Genomic DNA, 22,096 nt, shown 5'->3' on the forward strand with positions numbered 1-22,096 from the left:
CCTTTCTGCTATAAGCATAAGTTTATGGGTCATTCTCAGGTAATGGTGACATTAGTGTAAGAAAATGTTGATAAAGTGCATCATTACTGCAACTCAGTCACAGTAAGTCTGGGATTCATATATTACTTATATAGATAAGCGTGTACAGTATATTCTGCTTGTATCACCGCGCGTCCAGTTTCTGACCTACAATCAATAGGAAAAAATTATAAATGATTAGACTAAAGCTCAAGACTTACATACAACTTTATATAAACAAAATTATAGGCAGAATTTTATTTAAAATTAAGAGACTTGCTTATATAGTTATAATATAAAATATACAAGAATATAGCACTGAATACTAGACTATAATATAGAATATGCAAGAATATAGTTGCAGTCAAAAGATAATATAGATGTTTATTTGATGCACTTTACAACAGCTGAAACACTGTATTAACCAATCAGCATCCAGAACCGTAAAATGGCTGATAACCCAGAAAGTAGATTATCTTTACATTAGATCTGTTAAAGTGAATTTAGGACAGACAGATTGATAGATATAAAATCTAAATAGAAAAAAGAATGACAGCTAAAAATCTAGATAGAAAGAAAGAAAAATATTGGACGGACAGATACATGATGGTAGAGATGGATGGATGGATGGATGGTGTTAAACATTTCACAATGCTTCTTCATAATGAACAAAGAGGGGGAGGGGACACATCACTTTTTATTTATTTCCATACAAGAGCAAAAAAGCTCATCATGCAGGCCAACAATTAATGAATAGCTTAAATGTCATGATATTGGGGGTTGAAGGGAACTTGACAGGGAAGCAGAGCTAAAGCACATCATAGCTGAAATAGGACTGTCTTTCTCTCTGTAGAGCCCAGACACCCCAGGGTTCAAACTTAATTCACTATGTAAGGTACTCAATCCTCGCTCTTAACAACCTCTCTGCCAGCCTGTCCCATCTGGAGGCCACGGTGGGAGGCTCCACCCAGACGGACAACCTCCCCCCTTATTCTGCCCCTTCTCCTCAGCAGCCCAAATATTAAATTAAAAATTAGGGCCTTTTGTCGCCTTGTTAGGGGTCTGCTGAAGGATGGTAATTGAGCCTTTACCTGCTGGGTTGATCTGGGCGCATGCTGAACGGAGGGGCAGGCTTTTTGGAGACCACCCCTTCCAACCCTGACTCACTCAGAGCAATTGGTTAAAGAAGGGGTTTTCAAACTTTTGAAGCCAATACTTTATTCTTTAAAGTATATGTCGCAAGTAAGGAAATTAATACTTTTAAATATATATTTTTTAAAATCACAAAATCTAATCTAGAGTTGTCAATATAACAATGGCAATTAACCTCATGACTTTAAACCAGTCTTTAGAAAGCAAAATAAAAATATAGCCTATCTAAGTGATTTAACAGTGACATTTTCCACTGACCACCAAGCGGCGCTTCACACTTTAAATGGTAGCCAAAAAAATCTCCACCAATTAAGACCATATTATAGCAATTTCACATTTAAAGTGACATATGTTAGCTAATGACCCATTATAGATGTGCTGTTATAACAAGACGGCCTAATTGTTTTAACAAAACTGCTGCGCACTGCTGATACAGAACAAGATCTAAATTGGAGATACTCTCAAATTCCAAAAACACATCACAAATACCTGGAACACATCAATAGATGCATGTTTGGATATGTAAATAAACACCCTGGAATGCATAAATTATCATTCCTAATGTATGTGCGAACATGGCAGGCGAGCAAGGGGGACTGGCCCTTTAAAGCGGTCGCCTGTATTCAAAGCAGGCTGATTTTACTCGGCTCCCAGATAAGAGGTTTGAAAAACAGGAGCCCAATTCCCATTATCTGCTTCCCTTATTGTCTGCATTAACCTTCCCCATGGTAACTTGTTCTTCGTAATGCTACACTTGTCTAGCCGCAACACATCAGCACGGCAAGCCAATTGTGTCATGCAAATGAATCCGGGCCCTATTGTACACCCTGTGAGAGAGCAACGGTTTATCAGGAACATGTCTGCCTGAGCAGCGCAGGATTGTCTCCTCTTACTGGCAGGCTGGGGGGGCTTCTGCTTTATTTACAGCTCAATGGTCATCCTTAGAGCTCAAGACAAGCGCGCACACACACACACACACACACACACACACACACACACACAGGCTCAAAGATAATGCATATTTCTGCTGTCCAATTTGGTCATTTTCTTTTTTAATTGTTACTGTGCTGTGGCTTCTGTGAGAAGGGGGGGGGGGACACGGTTTTGTTTTTCTCCTTTCATGGTTCTTTTTTTTAAACTCTGGTGTAACTGTTGAAAAGCTTTTCAAAAAAAGACAGCTCCATGCATTTCAGAAATGTCTCTAATCCGCCAGCACTGTCGACAGAGATTGTGTGCATGTGTGTGTGTGTGTGTTGTACAGAACAGCTCCACCAAACTTAACCTTCTCCCCTCCACTGTCAATGCCTCAGGTGCAACGCTTCTCTCAAAAATAAAATAGTATTTATAAATAATATTTTAAAAATATATATAAATACTATGTGCACAAATATGAACTTTTTCATTGGGGTTGGGAAGAAGTAGTGAAATTCAGACTGGCTTTTGCCTGCTTCTGAGCCCAATGAAAAGTCAAAAAGTGGATTTTTAATGCAAATTATATACTTTACTTAAAATTCATGTGCCTTTGAAATCTTTAATCAAATCAACTTCCCCTCCCTCTTCTCAATGACATCCCTTCTCTGATGACGTGTTTACTGGCATGATGAGGGCGGGATAACCATGTCACTCCAACGCTATCTCACGACCAATTCATACGAGTGAGTAGGAGGTGGCTAATTCGTAAGAATTCACTCATACGATTTGTCTAAACCCCAGTGATAGGTTTAGGGGCGGGGTCAGGGGTAGGTCATTCGTATGACTTCATACGAATTGGGCAACTCGTAAAATATGTGCGATTTAGCAAAAATCGTACGAATTCGTACGAATTAGTCACCTCGTAAAATACGTACGAATTGCCGTGAGATCGGGTTGGTCACTCACATGCACAGCAATAGCAACAGCAATATATAATATAACATAATACATGTTTTTTCTATGGTTACTGCAAATAATTGGTCACTAAAGTGGTCACTAAATGAGTCAGAACCGTCACCGGTGCCATCGCTGCCCCCTTTTTCTCACAAAAAATAAAAATAAATAAATAAATGTATTGTGCTGTAGAAGATCTATGCGATGCTATGACGAATATTGCTCTTGTGTCCTTTATACCTCTCACAGACGTCCTGAGGGATATGCAGATATTAAACAGTCAACACAAGCAAACAAGAACATGCATAATAAGGCTCATAAACTTCTATTCTCATGCCGGATGAAGGCTGCGTGTAGAAAACGGCCTTAGTGGCATCTCCTCCGAAAGCCACGCAAACATAAGCTTTTGTTTGTTTGTGTATGCATCTCTGTGTGCATCCACGTCTCATATTCCATGCGTTACATCCATGCGTCTCGGTCCCTCCTGCTCACCCTACTACAACAACCATCCGCTCCCCTCATTCATTTCAGTTCTCCTCCCATTTTTATTCGTCTTTTTTTTATTTAATTTATGCTCAGCATACTAAGCACTCAATACTGGCAATGTCTGCAGTGGCTGAGATAGCTGTTAATGAGAAGAGGTCCCCCTTTATCTTCTTTATTCTGCCACTATTATCTGCATGCAGTCTATAAGCGCGCAGTTACCTTACTGGCCGATAACACCCAAGAGGCAAACGCCGCTGATGAGCTTTCTATACAGTGGAGCCCGCACAATACCTCTATCGGAGGAGCAGACCTCAGGAAAAAAGGGAAGGGGAGAGGGTAGAGCAAAGAGAGAGACAGAAAAAACCCTAAACCCATGTGACAGACAAGCAGGGCCGGCTCGTGCTGAATATCCAGTGAATTTACAACCCGGGCCCCCTTGAAACACGGCTTCTCGCACGCCTGATTCTCTCCCAGCTGCTGCAGTTTCTTATCTCCCCTCTTCCTCTTCTGCCTCAGAGATAACAGTAATTCTTCTCTATGCTGTATTTTCAACCCTCCGGACCCCCAATCCCAGCCCCCCATGCTCCCGACGTCTCCCCCCCCCCAACGCCGCCACAATCAACTTACACCAATCTCACTCCTCAACCAAACCCCGTCAAACACAGACGCACGTACGAGCAGGCACTCGCACACAAGCAGAGAAACCTCAGTGCGGGATGCAGCAAACGTCTTTCTGCTCAGTCTAGATAAAGGGTTAAAGACTACAGTCGGCCTGCCGCTTTGTGAGATGAGGGGAACGTAAAAAAGAAAGAAGGGATGGAAAAAAAGGGGGACGAAGAAATCAAGTATTCAAGTAGAGATTTTTTTATCAGTTGTACGCCATATAAAACAGTCATTTTTGCCTCTTTCACTTACTTTTTTCATGAATGTGGCTGCAGCCTGGAGTGTTGAAGCTAGATAAAAGAATTAGCGGTTGCACAGAGGGGCCGGGGCGCTAAGTACAGCCACGAATTAGAATGTCTATCTCTGTCGCTCTTGGCTCATCCTCTCTAGCCAGCCTGGCTCCGAGCTCGTAAACAATTTAATCTTTTCACTACAGTTTGGGGGGAAAAAGGAGAATGCGGAGAAGAAGGAAAAAAAAAAAACAAGACGTGGACATTACTTCTCTGCTCTCTGTTTCTCTCTCTTACCTCTTCCTCTCAGTGGCTTCTGCTTTAAACAAGAAAACTGACGCAAACATTTGTAAGGCGCTTGAAGATTGAATCTTATTTCTTTTTTTCGTCCCCGTCGTCGTCTTCTCTCCGGTTCTCCCTCCCTCCCTCCCTCTCGTTCTCATCCAGTGTCCTGAAATTTAAGATGTAGTGCTGCTTCAGCTCTGGGGCCCATTTTAGAGATGTAATGTAATTCATAGCCTATCATATACCAGGAGCCACTCACAGACAGGCTGTTCTGCGGCTCCCTCAGTGCAAGTTTCGCTGCAATGAGAGCATAGGCTCCTATATATCTCGAACCATAATAACCATCTATGAAACGCCAAACTTCTGTAGTCCATTCAGGTCACCTGATGGTGTCATTTTCTCACTTTAAAGCTGTAATGTACGAGGTAAATATGTGGTAGTTGACGTGGGCCCCAAAAGGTGAGGAATTTTTGGTGACACCATAACAACAACCACTTCCACTTCCTAGAAAGACGAGCTACTACCCTGGAAAAAAAAAATCTAAAAAAAAATTATGAAATTTTTATCGATTTTTTTTTACATTTGAATAAATAAATATGCACTTTCTTTTTCACTTTATCTAAGAAAGATATTAATAAATGTGGTCCAGATGATAAGTTTAACAAAAAACGCCATTTGCTGTCACTGTATGGTGAAATTTAAATGCCTCAAAATATATACCCGCTGCGGTATATATATATATATAATATATTTAATGAAATCATAGAAATCAGTGTCCTATTGAATATGACAATGTCCGTGTCCATCCACATATTTTCATCTTATATGAAAAAAAGATTATCAGAGTCAACCAATTAACTGTACCTTAGAAAAAACATATATAAATGAATGAAGACATATGTATAGAGGTATATGCCGATTTGAGCTGAATGAATGGTCACCTAAATGGTAGAAGATTAAATTGATCCAAAGCCCATTTAGTATGTCCCAAAGTCATTTATAGTCTAAAGGATCCATTACCTCATGTCATTTCCATAACCATGATAAAACCATCTTGATTAGGTGATGAAAAAAAACAGCATCTTTAGATCCTTCCACACAACAGGCTACAGGACAAAAGACCAGGCAGGACCACTGAAAGCACTATATGGTCTTTCGGATGTGAGTCAGGGGAGGTCAGACTCTCCCAGCAGGCTCTGGCCTAGACATGGTCATGGGGGCATGAGGGCAGGACAAAGTGGCAGATTGAGGGGAAGAACAGCACTAAAGCTGGCAGAGCTTCCACACCATTGTCCAACTTATATCATCTCACTCCATTCCACAATCAAACCACCTCCTGCGCTCTAGGCAAATAAGTAATGTTTCCTTCCTTGTCTGTTTTCCTGCTTTATTTTTCCTTTTCATCTCTATTTGTGCACTCCTAAAGCTGTTATTGGAGAGAGCAGGAGTATTCAGGTCAGTGATGGAAACCGCAGAGAATGCGATTTTACCTCCCCCGCTGGCTGGACATGTAGTGGATGACAATCTGGGAGGGGCAGGAGGAGATGGTGTGGGAATGAGAGGAGCAGAAAGGAACATAATGAGTTTTAATAGAGAGTAACATTGTGAAAACAAGCACATTTATCCTCAAGTCAGACAATGTAATTTCTAAACCACTATCCTCACCAAACAGAACTGTTTGAACAAATGTTTTTCAAACAGGTTTCCAGGCCCCTTCATCTTTCATTGGTCACACAAACAGACAGCCCCGCCCCCACACTCGCACCATTGGTTGAGCCAGTGTTGCCGTCTTAGGCTGGTCAGATTTTCGTAAACAGTTATGATACCACCACAGAACAACATTGTTTTCACTTTTTTGGAAAATCAACCAACAAATGGATAATTTACAGTTTCCTCAGCACATTTTTTTTTTTTTTTTAGGTCCTTGTATTCACGTACTGGTATTCATAAAAGAAAGACGTTCCAAACCTGACTTACTTTCTTCTGTGTTTCACCTTTTTTTGTGCCAAAAATGAAAGTCAATGGGGTCCAATGTTGTTTGTCTTTTGTGACCTTCTAAAAAGAAAGTCATACAGATTTAGAACAACATGAGGGATAGCAAATGATGACAGAATTTTAAACTGAGTGAGCTATGCCTTTAACAATCATTGACCGGTCATTTCAAGCTCACCCTCAAATGTCTTGAGTCAGGTAGATTTGAGTGTCTCAAAACAAAAGCCCCGAGAGGAGTCAAAGTGCGTTACAAAATGAGGCCAAATCAGGGAGCCCTTCTCGTGTGCCGCCCTGGTGCTCTGGAGGTGAGAGGTTAACCATGGTAGCGGACCGGCGGCTCATCACTGGGATAATGAAGCCGGCCGACCAGGCTGACTGACTGTCGGGACAGGTGGCGTTAAACCTGCTAAGATCCCATCTCCAAGGTCAGCCCTTTCCACCCAATCTCACTGGTTGCTGATGAAAGCACGATTTAAGGAAAAGAGAGGACGAGGGTGGCGGGTGAGGTGGGGGCACCTCGTCGCCACAGTGGATAAGACTCAATTTGAGAAGCCTGTAGAGGGAAATGACTGTTTTTGGCCCCCATCATGTTATACAGCGAGGGCAGTTTACTGTGCTGTTTGCTAGGGGGGTGCAATTTTACAGCCCTTTCTGCGGTGGGATTTACTGGATGTGCAGTTAATAGTTTATATAGTTGACTCGGAGCAGCAGGGATTAAAGATAGAGGGTTGTTGGGTGCAGTGGCACGGGGAAGACATTTATCCACAGCGAGCCCAGGCCTCTTACTGCACTGTCTGGCCCACTGACCTTGGGTTGGGCCGCTACTGGGACTCCACAGCCCAGTGGCTATCATAAAGGGCTCTGCGTCTGATTGTGTAAACGTTTTGATGGTTATATAGGCCTCTTCTGCTCTCATATGCTGTAGTCTCTGATTTCTAACCCATTTTGCTGTCCTGTTTTTAGTCACACTCAACAATCGAGACACTCTCAAGGCCTTCTGGCTTTTTAAAAGGAATATTGTGTGTTCAAAACTAAGATTGGGTAACACTTTAGAATACTGTTCCTTCATTAATGAATAATTACACAGGAACAATAGAGTAACGCATTATTAACATTCTAGTAACTACTATTAACTAACAAGAAACTCTGATTAACAAATTAGTAAGTAATAGCGCTCAGATGAATGTAGTAGTTCATTATTAGCTAATCAGTAACTACTATTTTTTTCATACCTCCCAGAGAACTACTATCTACAGGTTCATAATTAACATGAATAATGCATAATTTATAATAAAAGGTAATAGTAATGACTCAAGTATTACAACATCATTCTAAAGGAACTACTAATTATTTGGATCAGTATTCTAAAGTGAAAAACATGATAACTACCTAATATTGACTGAAGTCATTGTAAGATTTTGAATAGTAATTCCTTCCAATGGATTTGGTAACACTTTAGTCATTACTAGTGTGTTCCCATGATCTTCACTTTAGAATACTGATCCAAATAATTAGTAGTTCCTTTAGAAAGATGTAGTAACACTTGAGGCATTACTATCAAAAACCTTACAAAAGCCTTAAAACTTACAATGACTTTAGTCAATATTAGGTATTTATCATGTTTTTCACTTTAGAATACTGATCCAAATTATTATTAGTTCCTTTAGAAGGATGTAGTAACACTTGATTAATTACTAATGAGTTACCATTACCTTATTATATATTATGCATTATTAATATTAATTATGAACCTGTATAGTAGTTCTTAGTAGTCTTCAGTGAGGTATGAAAAATAGTAGTTACTGATTAGCTAATAGTGAACTACCACATTCGACTGAACGCTATAACTTACTAATTCGTTAATCAGAGTTTCTTGTTAGTTAATAGTAGTAACTACAATGTTAATAGTGCATTACTCATTTGTTCCTGTGTAGTTATTCATTAATGAAGGAACAGTATTCTAAAGTGCTACCTAAGATTGACATAATGCAGCATGGCATAACGATGATTACCACAGGTTGCTTTTGTTCATTTTTTTTTTTAAAAAGTAAGGCTCTTACAATGGGGCCAATTTTTGAGAAGCAGAAATGCAAAGCTTATCATTTTACAAAGAACTTATATTAATTATTTTGTTAAAATGATTATTGTTTAAGCTGCAAAGTTGTTTAAATAGGTCATTTTAGGGTTTATGAGATGCCGTGGCAACAAATTAGAAAAATTTGATATAATTTACACAGAAAAGGTTAATTTTTCCCCACTAAAATGCTTATGTCTTGTGGTTCTATTTCTGAAACAGTGAGTATTTTGACATTTACAAAAATGGCAGGACACTTGAACATCTATTAATTCATTAGTTTGGACTTGTTTTAGAGGAGGAACAAGAGAATTCTTTTTTTTTTTTTTTGATGATCAACACATGTGGAGTCGATTCAGCTTACCTTGCACTGAACCCGAAATATTCCTTTAACATGAGCACTCCTGTCCTTTGATCCTGTCCCCGCTCTGCATGTGGTCTGTGACAGAGTAAAAAACAAAAAACAAAGTGAGTGCTTGCTCACTAGTGATACCTCAGTGTCACTGACCCCTGGCAACGCTGTTTAACTTCACGGCTTGGCTGAAAATTAAACCGAGCCTCCCTTCCCATCTGAAGCTGGCCTGTTTGTGAGGTCTCTGTGTGCTTTTGTGTGCAAACAACCTTCTCACACCCAATCGTCATACCTTCAACATCGCCCCACCAGCTGGACCAAATGCAGGCCAGCTTTCCTGTCCTCACACACCTGCTCAGAAGCCCTCGCGTCCAGACGCACAACCGTCCCAACAGCCCAGAGCTTCACAGAGCCTCGCCACCATTGACAAGTTACAGGGACTTCTCGGTTGGACAATGAAATTCCCAGCAACATGACAAGAATGCACCAACACAATGCTTGTTCATGGCAAGTAGCTGATGAGGTAAACAGACTACAGGAGGCACATTTGTGAGGAGAGCTGATTACAGCTTGCCAAGCTTCAAGACACACTTCACATCATTGTTCCATTCTGTTTATTGAGAAGAACCTCACAATATCAAAGGAAAAGGAATATAAACAACATCTGTGCCACAGTAAATAGGAAAACATAAAACATATGTTCATCCTGGAGAGTAGCTGAGGTGTTTGTTTCTGGAGCTTGTGAGAGAAACGGACGAATTTGATCACTTGAATGGACAGTTCAAAGGAAGAAGCATATTCTAGAGCCAGTTCGCAGGCATGCCAAACTGTAATGGAAATGTTACAATGTTAATATGTTTGGTCTTGGCAGAATAGATCTGCTACGCTGCTGTTGATTATTGCTGCTGCAGCTGTAGAGCAAGTATGGAACTTGATACTGCCAATACATGCTGCTATAAGCAAGTAAGACATGCTGCTGCTGTACAATAGCATCAGAGGTGTCATGCCCCCTCAGATTTTTGAGCCAAATAAATCTGAATGCATCTTCCAAAAGACAAAAGTTTATATTTTTGATAACTAACCCTGAAGTGTACGTTTACACCAGTGTGATTAAAACGTTCAAATATATGTTTGTACTTTGGCTGGCGCTGAGCCAGAGACAACAGTTCAGTTCTTTCAACCATATTTAATGTTTATTTTATGTTTCTGACATTTAAATACAGATAAGTACTAGCAACATTTGTAAGTACTAGCAAAACATTTATAATTTGTATGCAGTGATGTCTATAGAAGCGGCAATATTAAAGGAGCATTTCACCCATTTGAACATTGTTTTTTATTTAAAGTGGGTCATATATGTAGTCGAAATGTAAAAGAAATTTTGAATTTGGCGCCTTTGTGACCGAGAAAAGACAAAAAATAACTTCAGGACGCATTTGTATGAAAGACAACAACTCCCACAATGCACCACATTGCACAGCTCCGCAAGCCACTCCCACTAATCCAGAAAGCGCATATCTGCCTATAAGAGAAATCACTCTTCCGTCTACAAGGCTAGCTACCATCAGAGCTTGAAATTAATTTCACATTCACACAAAATGTCTAGGTAGTTGGCGAACTCATTAGTGCATTACTCCTCGTTTGTATTTCTTTCGAAAAGGTGAATTATTGCATACCTGGATGTTCAGTCAGAACATATGCGGTGCGAAACTAGGATAGTTCTCAACACAAACGTCCGTGTCCTCGTCTGATTCAGAGATTTCGTCCAGGAGAAATTGTCATCGTTGAAATTCTTTGCCACAGACGGACTCTATCTCTGTGTTCGTAGCGGTTCGTAGTTGCATAGTGAGATCACCGGCGCCACCAGTCTGCCCTAACCCGAGCCAGTCCGGGCTCCTCGTCCGCGGCAGGCAGGTCTTCTGCCTCGGCGGCTCTTCGCTATAATGCGGCTTGTAAAGGTAGCCACAAACACCTGATTCAAGCATCAGACTTCCGAAATCCTCTTCCTCTAGTCTATATCATATTGAGTACTCTCCTCCGCTATTGTCATAACTTTACATCTGTCTCCACAGCGCCTGTTAGCTTAGCTTCAAACAAGATGGAGGATATTGCTTTCAGTTTCAGAGAGTAAAGTCCCACCCACTCATCTGTAATAGGTCTGTAGCGTGAGCGGGTCCCGCCCCCTGGGAAAGATGAGGAACTAGTGCTTGTAGTCTCAACAGAAAGCCCCCCCTCTTACACTTCCTCCTACAATGACGCAAAATGACGATTTTTGCGTCATTGTAGGAGGAAGTGTAAGAGGTAAATAACGGATTTCTCCCGTCTCAGGGGAAAATGAGAGAGTGTTGCACGACCATTCAATAGTATGACTGGGTTTCTAACAATGCAAAGCTTAATGCAAATGGGTGAAGTGTCCCTTTAATCCTTTCAAATATAAATTATTTTTATTTTTATTTTATTCAAATATAATATTATTGATATCCAATAGTCTACATTGTGTAGGTATTTATAAAGTTTACTCTAATCTTAGAATATTGTAGGTACAAAATTACCTAGTGCCCCAAATTATGGGAATTTCTCAGTTGTGAAGCTAAAATGTCACAGCCAAGGCGATTTTTGCAGAACCATTCTCTTGGGGGTGGTTAGGGGAATCCGTCTAAAATTTTACAAAATATAAATCTTAATGACTTTAACTGATCGTGATCGACCAAACTCAGCATTCGCTAGGACGTTGGTTTGAAGGACTTCAAAGAACTCTAATTCACAAAACGCGCTGCCAAATGCCGAGATAAGGTGCAGTTTGCCTTGCGGTGCCAGTGCTTTTATGCTTTAAATGTATTTGTTTATAAGCCACAGAATATGTGGGAGACTGAATCAATGCATGACTTCTTAACATTTTGGAATACCGACAGTAAATGCGTTAATAATGTATGTTCTCGCTTCGATAAATCAAAAGTATAATTGGATATGATGATTATTACAGTGAAAGCTTAAATTAAATTATATTATAAATAATAACGGTTATCTTTATTTTAGGTTAGTGAAAAATATTTAAGCTTTTAACCTGAATATATTTGATTACATCAACAAAAGTTTTTTTAAGGGTTACATCAGGCAGAAATGCTCCTTGAGATAACTGCAAATACAGTATTCACATTTTACAGTGCAAGTCAACAAATACAGTGGAGTTTTGCATTCACATGAAAGTCCAAAGTCATTAAATGCCGATGAAAAATTACCTGTGCTGAGGACCTTTTATATTTTACCTTTCTCCTTTACAGTTGGTGTATTACAACTGAAGTATGGCTAGTAGAGTGTGTGTGTGAAGGCTCTTTTTTTTGTTTTGTTTTTTGAGGACCAACAGAGCACGGACAGCCCTAAACAAACAGACCTGCGGGAAGTAGGAGAGACAGAGAGACCCAACACAAAACCACAGTGCTATCTCACAGGTAGCAACATCTAAATAGCCACATGAACCATTAAAAACGATTGACAGCTAAAGCTAAATGCAGACAAACATATACTTACAACCAAAGTGTGTATGTGTGCGTGTGTGTGTGTGAGAGAGAGAGAGAGAGGGAGAGAGAGAGAGAGGGTGAAATGTATGATTTTGAAGAGGCATAATAAGAGGGTGAGATTCAGAAGGTAAAACTACTCCACTCCAGTGAACAGCCCAGACTCTTGTGCAATTATAACCAATGTTCCAAAAGGAATGGGGGAGAAGAAAATTTGACCCACTTAAATACAGTCAACAAAAACTAGCTTCACTACCTTTGTGTTGTTTTGCTTTCTCCCATGCAGTCTGTCTTGCTTTTGTGAGAGAAAGAAAAGGTTAGAGAGAAATGATTGTTGTGCGATGTTTACGGTGGCCAAATAGCAGACAAAATGATGCTGTCAGGGACACATCCAGCTCGGATGAGGAGGACACAATTTAAAATTTTCACTGTTGAACACTTTTAAGGACTCATAATGCAAAAGGTGTGGCTATTCCTATTAAACGTAAAGCAGAATCAATAAGAAGCATAATTGGAGTTGTTAGAGCAAATTATAACACCGCTATTATGTATCAGTGCGCTATCTCTCTGTAAACTGTTATTACAGACTTTTTTAATGTTGGGATTCAGGTGGGGGAGTTACATGTGATAGTTACCACTATTGCTATAATCGTCACTGGCTTTATTGACTGCAATTTCATTCTCATCTTTTGTGTACTCTATAATTTCCTGCACCTCAACCAATCTCAAAACATGGATTGCTCGTTTCTGTTGTTGTTTATGGATATAACGTAACAGGAGGCAGTTGTTAACCTCAACTCTGCTCATTCAATGCTATGTTTCTGAGTATTGACTGATTTTGTGCAAAACTGGTTGAAAGAGATGATCCTTTCCCACTACATTTATATGTCTTCGACAGACAAATTGCTCTGTGAGCCTGACAGACCCTAATGTACTGAAGTGGTAACCCTTGTCAGCTGCTTAGACAGATAAATATGTGCCTTTGACTTCATATATGACAATGGCAGTGTCAAAGCTACAAACGGATAAACAAATAATAACTCACTAGGAAATGGTGGGGCGACAATCCCCTTTTACCATCTCTCAGAAAGATGAAATGGATCCAGAAATATGGCGGTGAGCAAAGACTGGTTTAAGACAAAAGACAAATATAGTACTTAACCATGTAGAGGATGTTCTGTGTCTCTGTGGCCATTCAACCCCAACATCCTTATCAAGAAAATTCAGAACAGGAAAAGCCAAGAAACTGCTTCTCTAGGAAACATGTACCAAGGGTCCATGCACTGCAAACCATGACAGTTAGAAAAATGAGGAATAAAATAATAATAAAAAATGTATACAAATAAAATATTAAAATATAATAAACAGAATATAAAAAAAATATATATATAAAACAAAGTAAACACCACAACTGATATAACAGCCAATGAAAAAAAACAGTCCGACTGGATTTTTACATATTTTAAGTCTAGAAATAAGACACGAAAAAACAGGGTTCACACACGATAGATAGAACGATAGATAGAACGAAAGAACGATAGAACAATAGATAAAACGAAAGAACGATAGATAAAACGAAAGAACAATATAACGATGGATAAAACGAAAGAACGATAGATAAAACGAAAGAACGATATAACGATGGATAAAACGAAAGAACGATAGATAAAACGAAAGAACAACAGAACGATGGATAAAACGAAAACGATAGACCGATAGATAAAACGAAAGAACAATAGAACGATGGATTAAATGAAAGAACGATAGATAGAATGAAAGAACGATAGACCAATAGATAAAACGACAGAACGATAGATAAAACGAAAGAACAATATAATGATGGATAAAACGAAAGAACGATAGATAAAACGAAAACGACGGTACGATAGATAAAACGAAAGAACAATATAACGATGGATAAAACGAAAGAACGATAGATAAAACGAAAACGACAGAACGATAGATAAAACGAAAGAACAATATAACGATGGATAAAATGAAAGAACGATAGAACAATAGATAAAACAACAGAACGATAGATAAAACGAAAGAGCGATATAACGATGGATAAAACGAAAAAACGATAGATAAAACGAAAGAATGATAGAACGATAGAGCGATAGAGAAAACGAAAGAACAATAGCACGATGGATAAAACGAAAGAACGATAGATAAAACGAAAACGACAGAACGATAGATAAAACGAAAGAACAATATAACGATGGATAAAATGAAAGAACGATAGAACAATAGATAAAACAACAGAACGATAGATAAAACGAAAGAGCGATATAACGATGGATAAAACGAAAAAACGATAGATAAAACGAAAGAATGATAGAACGATAGAGCGATAGAGAAAACGAAAGAACAATATAACGATGGATAAAACGAAAGAACGATAGATAAAACGAAAACGACAGAACGATAGATAAAACGAAAGAACAATATAACGATGGATAAAATGAAAGAACGATAGAACAATAGATAAAACAACAGAACGATAGATAAAACGAAAGAGCGATATAACGATGGATAAAACGAAAGAACGATAGATAAAACGAAAACGACAGAACGATAGATAAAACGAAAGAACAACAGAACGATGGATAAAACGAAAGAACGATAGATAAAACGAAAACGATAGAACGATAGATAAAACGAAAGAACAATAGAACGATGGATTAAATGAAAGAACGATAGACCAATAGATAAAACGACAGAACGATAGATAAAACGAAAGAACAATATAATGATGGATAAAACGAAAGAACGATAGATAAAACGAAAACGACGGTACGATAGATAAAACGAAAGAACAATATAACGATGGATAAAACGAAAGAACAATATAACGATGGATAAAATGAAAGAACGATAGAACAATAGATAAAACAACAGAACGATAGATAAAACGAAAGAGCGATATAACGATGGATAAAACGAAAAAACGATAGATAAAACGAAAGAATGATAGAACGATAGAGCGATAGAGAAAACGAAAGAACAATAGCACGATGGATAAAATGAAAGAACGATAGATAAAACGAAAACGACAGAACGATAGATAAAACGAAAGAACAATATAACGATGGATAAAATGAAAGAACGATAGAACAATAGATAAAACAACAGAACGATAGATAAAACGAAAGAGCGATATAACGATGGATAAAACGAAAGAACGATAGATAAAACGAAAGAATGATAGAACGATAGAGAAAACGAAAGAACAATAGCACGATGGATAAAATGAAAGAACGATAGATAAAAAGAAAGAACGATAGAACGATAGATAAAATGAAAGAGCGATTGATAGAATGATAGATAGAACTTTAGATAGAACGATAGATAGATAGATAGAACGATAAACAGACAGATCGATCGATAGATCGATAGATCGATAGACCGATATCTTATTATATTTGGTCCTCATCTGATTGATCATATATTGATCATAAAATAAATAAATTAATTAATTAATTAAATCTTTTGTAGTGCAAAAATATATTTGGTCCATTTGGTCATATGATCATATATTGATTAACAAAATTGTAGTATATTTGGTTTGGTCCATATGAGACGTCATCTGATTGAAGGAATATAAGAACATAAAAAATTCTAAATAAAGCTATCAGTTACTTGAAAACCCTCGTCGTTCAGATAAAATAAAATACAAATAAAATAAATACTAAATAATTGAACTTGTATTTAAGCACTCTTAGCAAAACACCAAGCCCGCATGAGCATGGACAATCAGCTGAAAATCATGTCTTGGAAATCATGTGCTCGGCAGTCGACGGGCAGCTGTGGGGGCCTCTAGGGGAGACAGTGATTGGGGAAATATGTGATGACAGGAATATCAAATATTGTCAAACTAATTAACTTCTTAAGATCAGGTAAAATCTCAATTCTTCGCCGTGGAAAAGGGATAGCATGCAGAATGGGATTATCGCTTTGCACGCTGATGAGATGAAATTGAATGGTCCTGGGGCAGCATGACATGTTCCGTAAGGAGATGTATTTTCACATTAAGCAGATAACAGTGACTGTGTCCTAGATTACCTACAATATGCCTGCAACAGGGGGAGAGTAATGTACATCTGTAATGGAGGCTAATTGTGTTGTGTGGCACCCTGTCTCTGTTCATTTAAAAATGCTTTGATAAGAAAAGACAATGAGCCCAGGAGCCTTTCAGACAATAAAGGAAGAGTGAACTTCTCATTTTTGCTTGTTTTTGATGTTCAAACTTTACCCTACAAAGTGTAATCCTGCCTCGGGGTAATAGCACAGTTAGCATAACTGTCATCAGCACTTTATTGCATCTGTTTAGTTTTAAAGGTAGAAACTCTCTTCACATCCTGATAGCAATCAATAATAGAAGTGGTCTAAATATTAAAAAATGTACATACGTATATCTTAAGTGGAAGTCTCAGGACCAAAAAATGTTTGTCTAATCATTGCATTCAGTCCGGATGACGAGTGAAGCTAAGTTTGATCCATTTGCTTGATGAAAAAAAAAAGTATTTTGCAGATAAATGCAAATGTGTTGCTGATTATATATATTTTATAAGTAGGAGAGACCGGGGCTAGTTGTCACACAGGGATGTTATAGACAATAAATATATCTCACTTAAGGTTTAAGATAAATGCTATTTAAATTAATATTCTGTCTTTCAATTAAAATTCCAACAAAAATTCAAATATCATTGTATCTTGTGAAATACAAGTGAACACAATACAAATGGTTTGACATTGTTGTGCATTATATTGTACAATTTTGCTGTTCCGTTAATTATTAAAAATTCTATAATAGTTTTTTTCCACCCTGAGCAGCAACAGTGGAAATTTTAAATCATGTTTTTTCCCCTAAGAATTTAAGTTTTGTGCCTTTACAGAATTTGACTGTCAAAAACCTATTCACTGGAATAAAAAAGTGACAACCCTGTTCTCCCTTTTAGCAGCACAGGTGTCATATTATTGGCATTAGATAATTAACTTTGTATTTTAGTGAAGCCAAAGCCATTTAGCCTATCTGACTGACTGACTGACTGACTGACTGACTGACTGACTGACTGACTGACTGACTGAATGAATGAATGAATGAATGAATGAATGAATGAATGAATGAATGAATGAATGAAAAAGACAATATAATAGAAAGTCTCTCTGTGCTTGATGAAGAGCGACAGTCAGAACAGGTGCAGCAGGACTGAAGGAAAGGAGAGTGAGAGCGAGAGGGGGAAAGGGTCAGGGAGAAAGCATGCAGGGTAAAAGGAGGGCGTGTTAGAATGGAGAGAAAAAAAACGGGGGGGAAGGAGAGACGGAATGGGGTAGGAGGAGAGGGGGAGAAAAAAGATTGAGAAACAGAAATAGAGGTGCAGGGGAGAAAAAAAAAAAGAAGGAGAGAGCGCGAGGGAGAGAGAGAGAGAGAGAGAGAGAGGTTAATAGCACGCAGAAGGCTCAGGGCTGATAGAAATGCAGACCGCGTCTGTGGCATGGCGCTCGGTGATGGGTTGGAGCTGAGATCTGGCGCATGCTATAAAGGAGCTCATTGAAAATAATTCAGAGTGACGGCTGTGCAGGCCCTGAAACAGGAAGCACAGAGAGAGAGAAAGAGAGAGAATAGGAGTAAAGGATGGAGTAAGAGGAATAGTGAAAAGGCAGTCTGAGGAGAAGATAAGCTGTGGAAGTTGAGAAGCTGCAGGAGAGCTACATAGACAATGCGGAGAAGCACAGCTGGTAGTTTGTGATGTAAACCGCAAGGCGAAAGTAAACAAACGCAAACATAAAAACAAAAGGGTCCGTAAAGAATCAAACTGTTGCCCTGCAGCTAAAAAAGTCTTACACTGATTTATACACTGACAATGACGAAATCCCAGGAAACCTGTAGTGTTCCCAGGCATCTTTAAAGTAATAGTTCACCCAAAAAAATCATTATTTACTCACCCTCATTTCACATTTTTTTCAGTAGAACACAAAGGGAGAATTTAAGACTCTTTACTGTTTTCCATAATACAACAGAACCCTTTAAATAAATAATTCAAAAACTAAAAGATAATACAAAATACCTTAAAAAAACTTTACATTTAATTTTAAGTAGTCTATACAATCTGACATACAAGTTTTTAAAAGACCATGGGAAGATTTGTAGAAAAACTTTTTCGACAGAAAAACTATGAACTGTCATTTCACATGAACGATGTGTTTCACAAAAAAAAAAAAAAAAGGTTCGGAACAACATTAAGGTGAGTAAAAAAAAAAGATATACTGTGCAAAGTAAGTGACTATATAAAAATGTCCACAAACTGCTAGTGCAAGTACAACTCTGATATTTTCTGAAACCGCAGGCTTGTGTTTGGTTCTGATTTAGCCTTTTCAGACAGAACAAAGCCATGCGGCTTAGCAGAGGAGTCACAGTGTCAGAGCTCCGAGCCTTTGGAATACAGCACTGGCCTGAATGTGTCGCCAGCACAGAGATATGACAGAAGCCCATCACAGGGAGCAGCCCTCTGCCCTCTCCAGCACCACTGTATTAATGTGGACCTGCAGACCTCTATTAAACTGTGCAAAGCTCATTCCAGGCTTGAGGACATCGTTTACGCTAACGTCGACGCTTAAGCACACACTGGCCCCAGCGAGAGGCATCCGGGGGTTAATGGGGCTTGTCTGTGCTGGGGTGCCAGGGAAGGGGCAAGGGGAGGGAGGGCATAGGGTTTAAAACAGGACAGAGCTATAAAGCACTGTACAACCCAGCTGAGACCCCCACCCACAGCCTCTCAATACCACTACAAACATAAATACGCTACTACAGCCAAAATAACGTTAGCGCATTTTCCATCAGTCAAGGGGGTGAAATTCGCCCCTTACTGCAGGCTGATGTAAATAGGATGGACGTCTGTGTTTTGCTCAGAGATGTGCTGTATTTACGCCGGCTCTCAGATTTGCCTCAATGCGCGGAGCCCCGAGTTCACAGCGCAGCGATGAGATATTGAACCGTGAAGTCCGTCGCACTGTGATTTATAGGGCGCTCTCTTTGAGACCACCAGATCCACGGGCCCCGTATTTCACTGACAGACAGAGGAAAAATGCATCAAAATATTTCCTGAGAGCCACTTTTAATGCTCAAATTAAATGCATTCCCAACTGCAGCAAATCAAATCCACTGGACTTATTAAGAAAATAATAACAAATCGAAATAGTAAATGCTATTTAAAAAAAAAACAGCACTTTTCTCGAAAACGACACTCTCGCTCGCTATCTCGGACCAGAATCAAATCAGAAGCAACTGCCTCTCTATAGCTGATCAATTTAGCGTACCTTCGAACCTAACAGTAAACATCGACGAAGTCATTTTCTGGCATATTAATGTTTACATCCAATCAGTAGAATGTAGGCCAGCCTAATTAACTCAAACAGACGGCGGAATGTGCAGAAAATGAGAAGTTCACCTAGAGACCGCAGACAATTGATCACTTCAGACCCTCTTCACTCAATTGTTTCTTGACAGCACTTCAGAGCAGCTGAATTAGCAGAGCTACATATGGTGATTAAAAAGCTGTTTCTCCCATCAAAAAGCACAGCGTCCTAATTGTCAGAAAATGGAAGAGGTCTGCACTAATGGTTATATTATATGCTGCATCACTGGGGTGGTTCAGTGGATTTTCAGAGCGTTCAGAAACAAAAACAAAACTGGTTACGATACGGAAAAACCTTTTAGTCTATAAACAACGGGAGCCTTTTTTGGCGAAATGTACCAATTTACTTTTGTCTGCAGTTTAGTTTTGTTTGATGCTTATTGACGTATTTGTTTGTTAGATTGTTGTTTGTTTTATTTTTTCATTTCGTTTGATTATGTATTTGTACATTATTAGCTGTTATGCTATGTTTATTTTATGTATACTACGGTATGTTTTTAAATCCTTGATTAGATATTTAACAACAATTGGTTTGTTTGACCAAGCATGTCTGACAACTAAATAAATAAAGTTAAGAAGAGGGACATTTTTGCAAGCTGACAATATGGGATAGTTCACACCAAAATAATAATTGACTTAACCTCACATTATTTCAAACTATGACTTTCATTTGTGAAAAAAAAAAGAAAAGTTTTTATTCGTCCATACAATCAATTAAATGGTGTCCAAAACAACATTCTTCAAAATATCTTGTATTCTGCAGAAGAAAGTCATAAAGGTTTGGAATGACTTGCATAAGAGTAAATGGGGGGGGGGTTATCCCTTTGCTATGACTAATTAATTTCTAATTAATTTTTAAATTCAGTTTTACCCATTAGGTGTGCATTCGTCTTTCGTTGAAGTTTTGCGAAAGATGTCCAGACTTGGTTTTTCTAGAAAAAACAAAAACACACGATGCAAAGCTGATATCTCAGACCATACACACAGCGCATTTCAATCTCTCTCTTTTTACTAAACTAGCCTTGCTCCTCACTCCCCTCCCAGCCTATGAAAAATCAGCAAATAAAAAGTTACATTAACCCCAAGCCGACCTTTCCCACGTAATACACTGCTGCATGATGGGCTGGTGGGGGAGCTTCATCGAAAAGCTGTCACTCTCCAGTATCCCAAGCACTGCCTGGGGAACATTTACCGGATAATTAATATATTAAATGCATGAAAAATAGTTACACAGGGGCCTCTAGTCAGCTCTTCCCCAGCACAAGGGGAAGAGGGATACAGCCTGTGAACCATCAATATACAAGCATCCCCCTTGAATGGCCCATCATAAAAACTGCTCATAATTTAATGGCTTCATTCACAGCCCTCGCTGTAAAGGAAGGCCATATTTCCTCGTAATTCACTGGATCTCTTCTGGCTTTTATGATTTGGCAGTTTTAAGCTGCCGCCCGCTGCAATTATAAGGTGGTCTTCACTTTTGTGTGAAGGACAAGCAGGGGTCAGCAACCGGCACCATGACTAAACAGGACACTCCAACTCGAGCTAAAAATACAGAGGCAATGGTGAGCCACTGGTTTCCCTTTCCATTATTTTCATGTACTTCTAGACAGCCGCTGGTGATTCTAATGCTCGTGATGGCCAAATGAGAGTATTCTGGTTTAGGACACGGACGTTCTGATGTTGCTCATTGCTGTCTCTGCTTACAATCAGATGTTATCAAAATCAATTGCAGAGCAGAAAATTAGAATGGAGCAAATGATCTCAATCCACTTGAGAAAGAGAGAGAGGGACATCTATGAGCAAGAGAGAATAGTAGTTTACTGGGATTTGTACCTGCTTCAAGTAGCTGCTGAAATTCGTTTAGCACACGACTCCAGCATGACACAATCACACCGCATCAGTGTTTTCATGGTCTGATCTAAACATCCCATATGAGATAAGAAATTCTTTAATACACAGTATACAGACCAGTCTATAAACTATTTTTTACACACAAAAAAATTGCCAATTTGAGGGTGTTTTTTCTTTCGTTTGACATTTATTGA

At 38.9% G+C, this 22,096-nt stretch overlaps 1 protein-coding gene across 3 annotated transcripts in view; it reads right to left on the reverse strand.

The window, feature by feature from the left end:
- The window catches only part of dhrs13a.3 (dehydrogenase/reductase (SDR family) member 13a, duplicate 3), a 106,006-nt gene that overhangs the window by 11,754 nt on the left and 72,156 nt on the right, over nucleotides 1-22,096 (reverse strand). For 2 of the 3 annotated variants that reach the window (XR_014628815.1, XM_084419750.1), the window contains exon 6: nucleotides 9,131-9,205. Coding sequence is in view for 1 of the 3 variants with exons in the window: in XM_084419750.1 (XP_084275876.1) it covers nucleotides 9,131-9,205 (75 nt within the window). In the remaining 2 variants the exon portion in view is untranslated. Of the gene's footprint in view, nucleotides 1-9,101; nucleotides 9,206-22,096 lie in introns of those variants that run through there. The other variant, XM_084419754.1, reaches the window with a different exon arrangement.

Source organism: Rutilus rutilus (genome assembly GCF_951802725.1).
Source record: "Rutilus rutilus genome assembly, chromosome: 9".
Classification (NCBI taxonomy): domain Eukaryota; kingdom Metazoa; phylum Chordata; class Actinopteri; order Cypriniformes; family Leuciscidae; genus Rutilus; species Rutilus rutilus.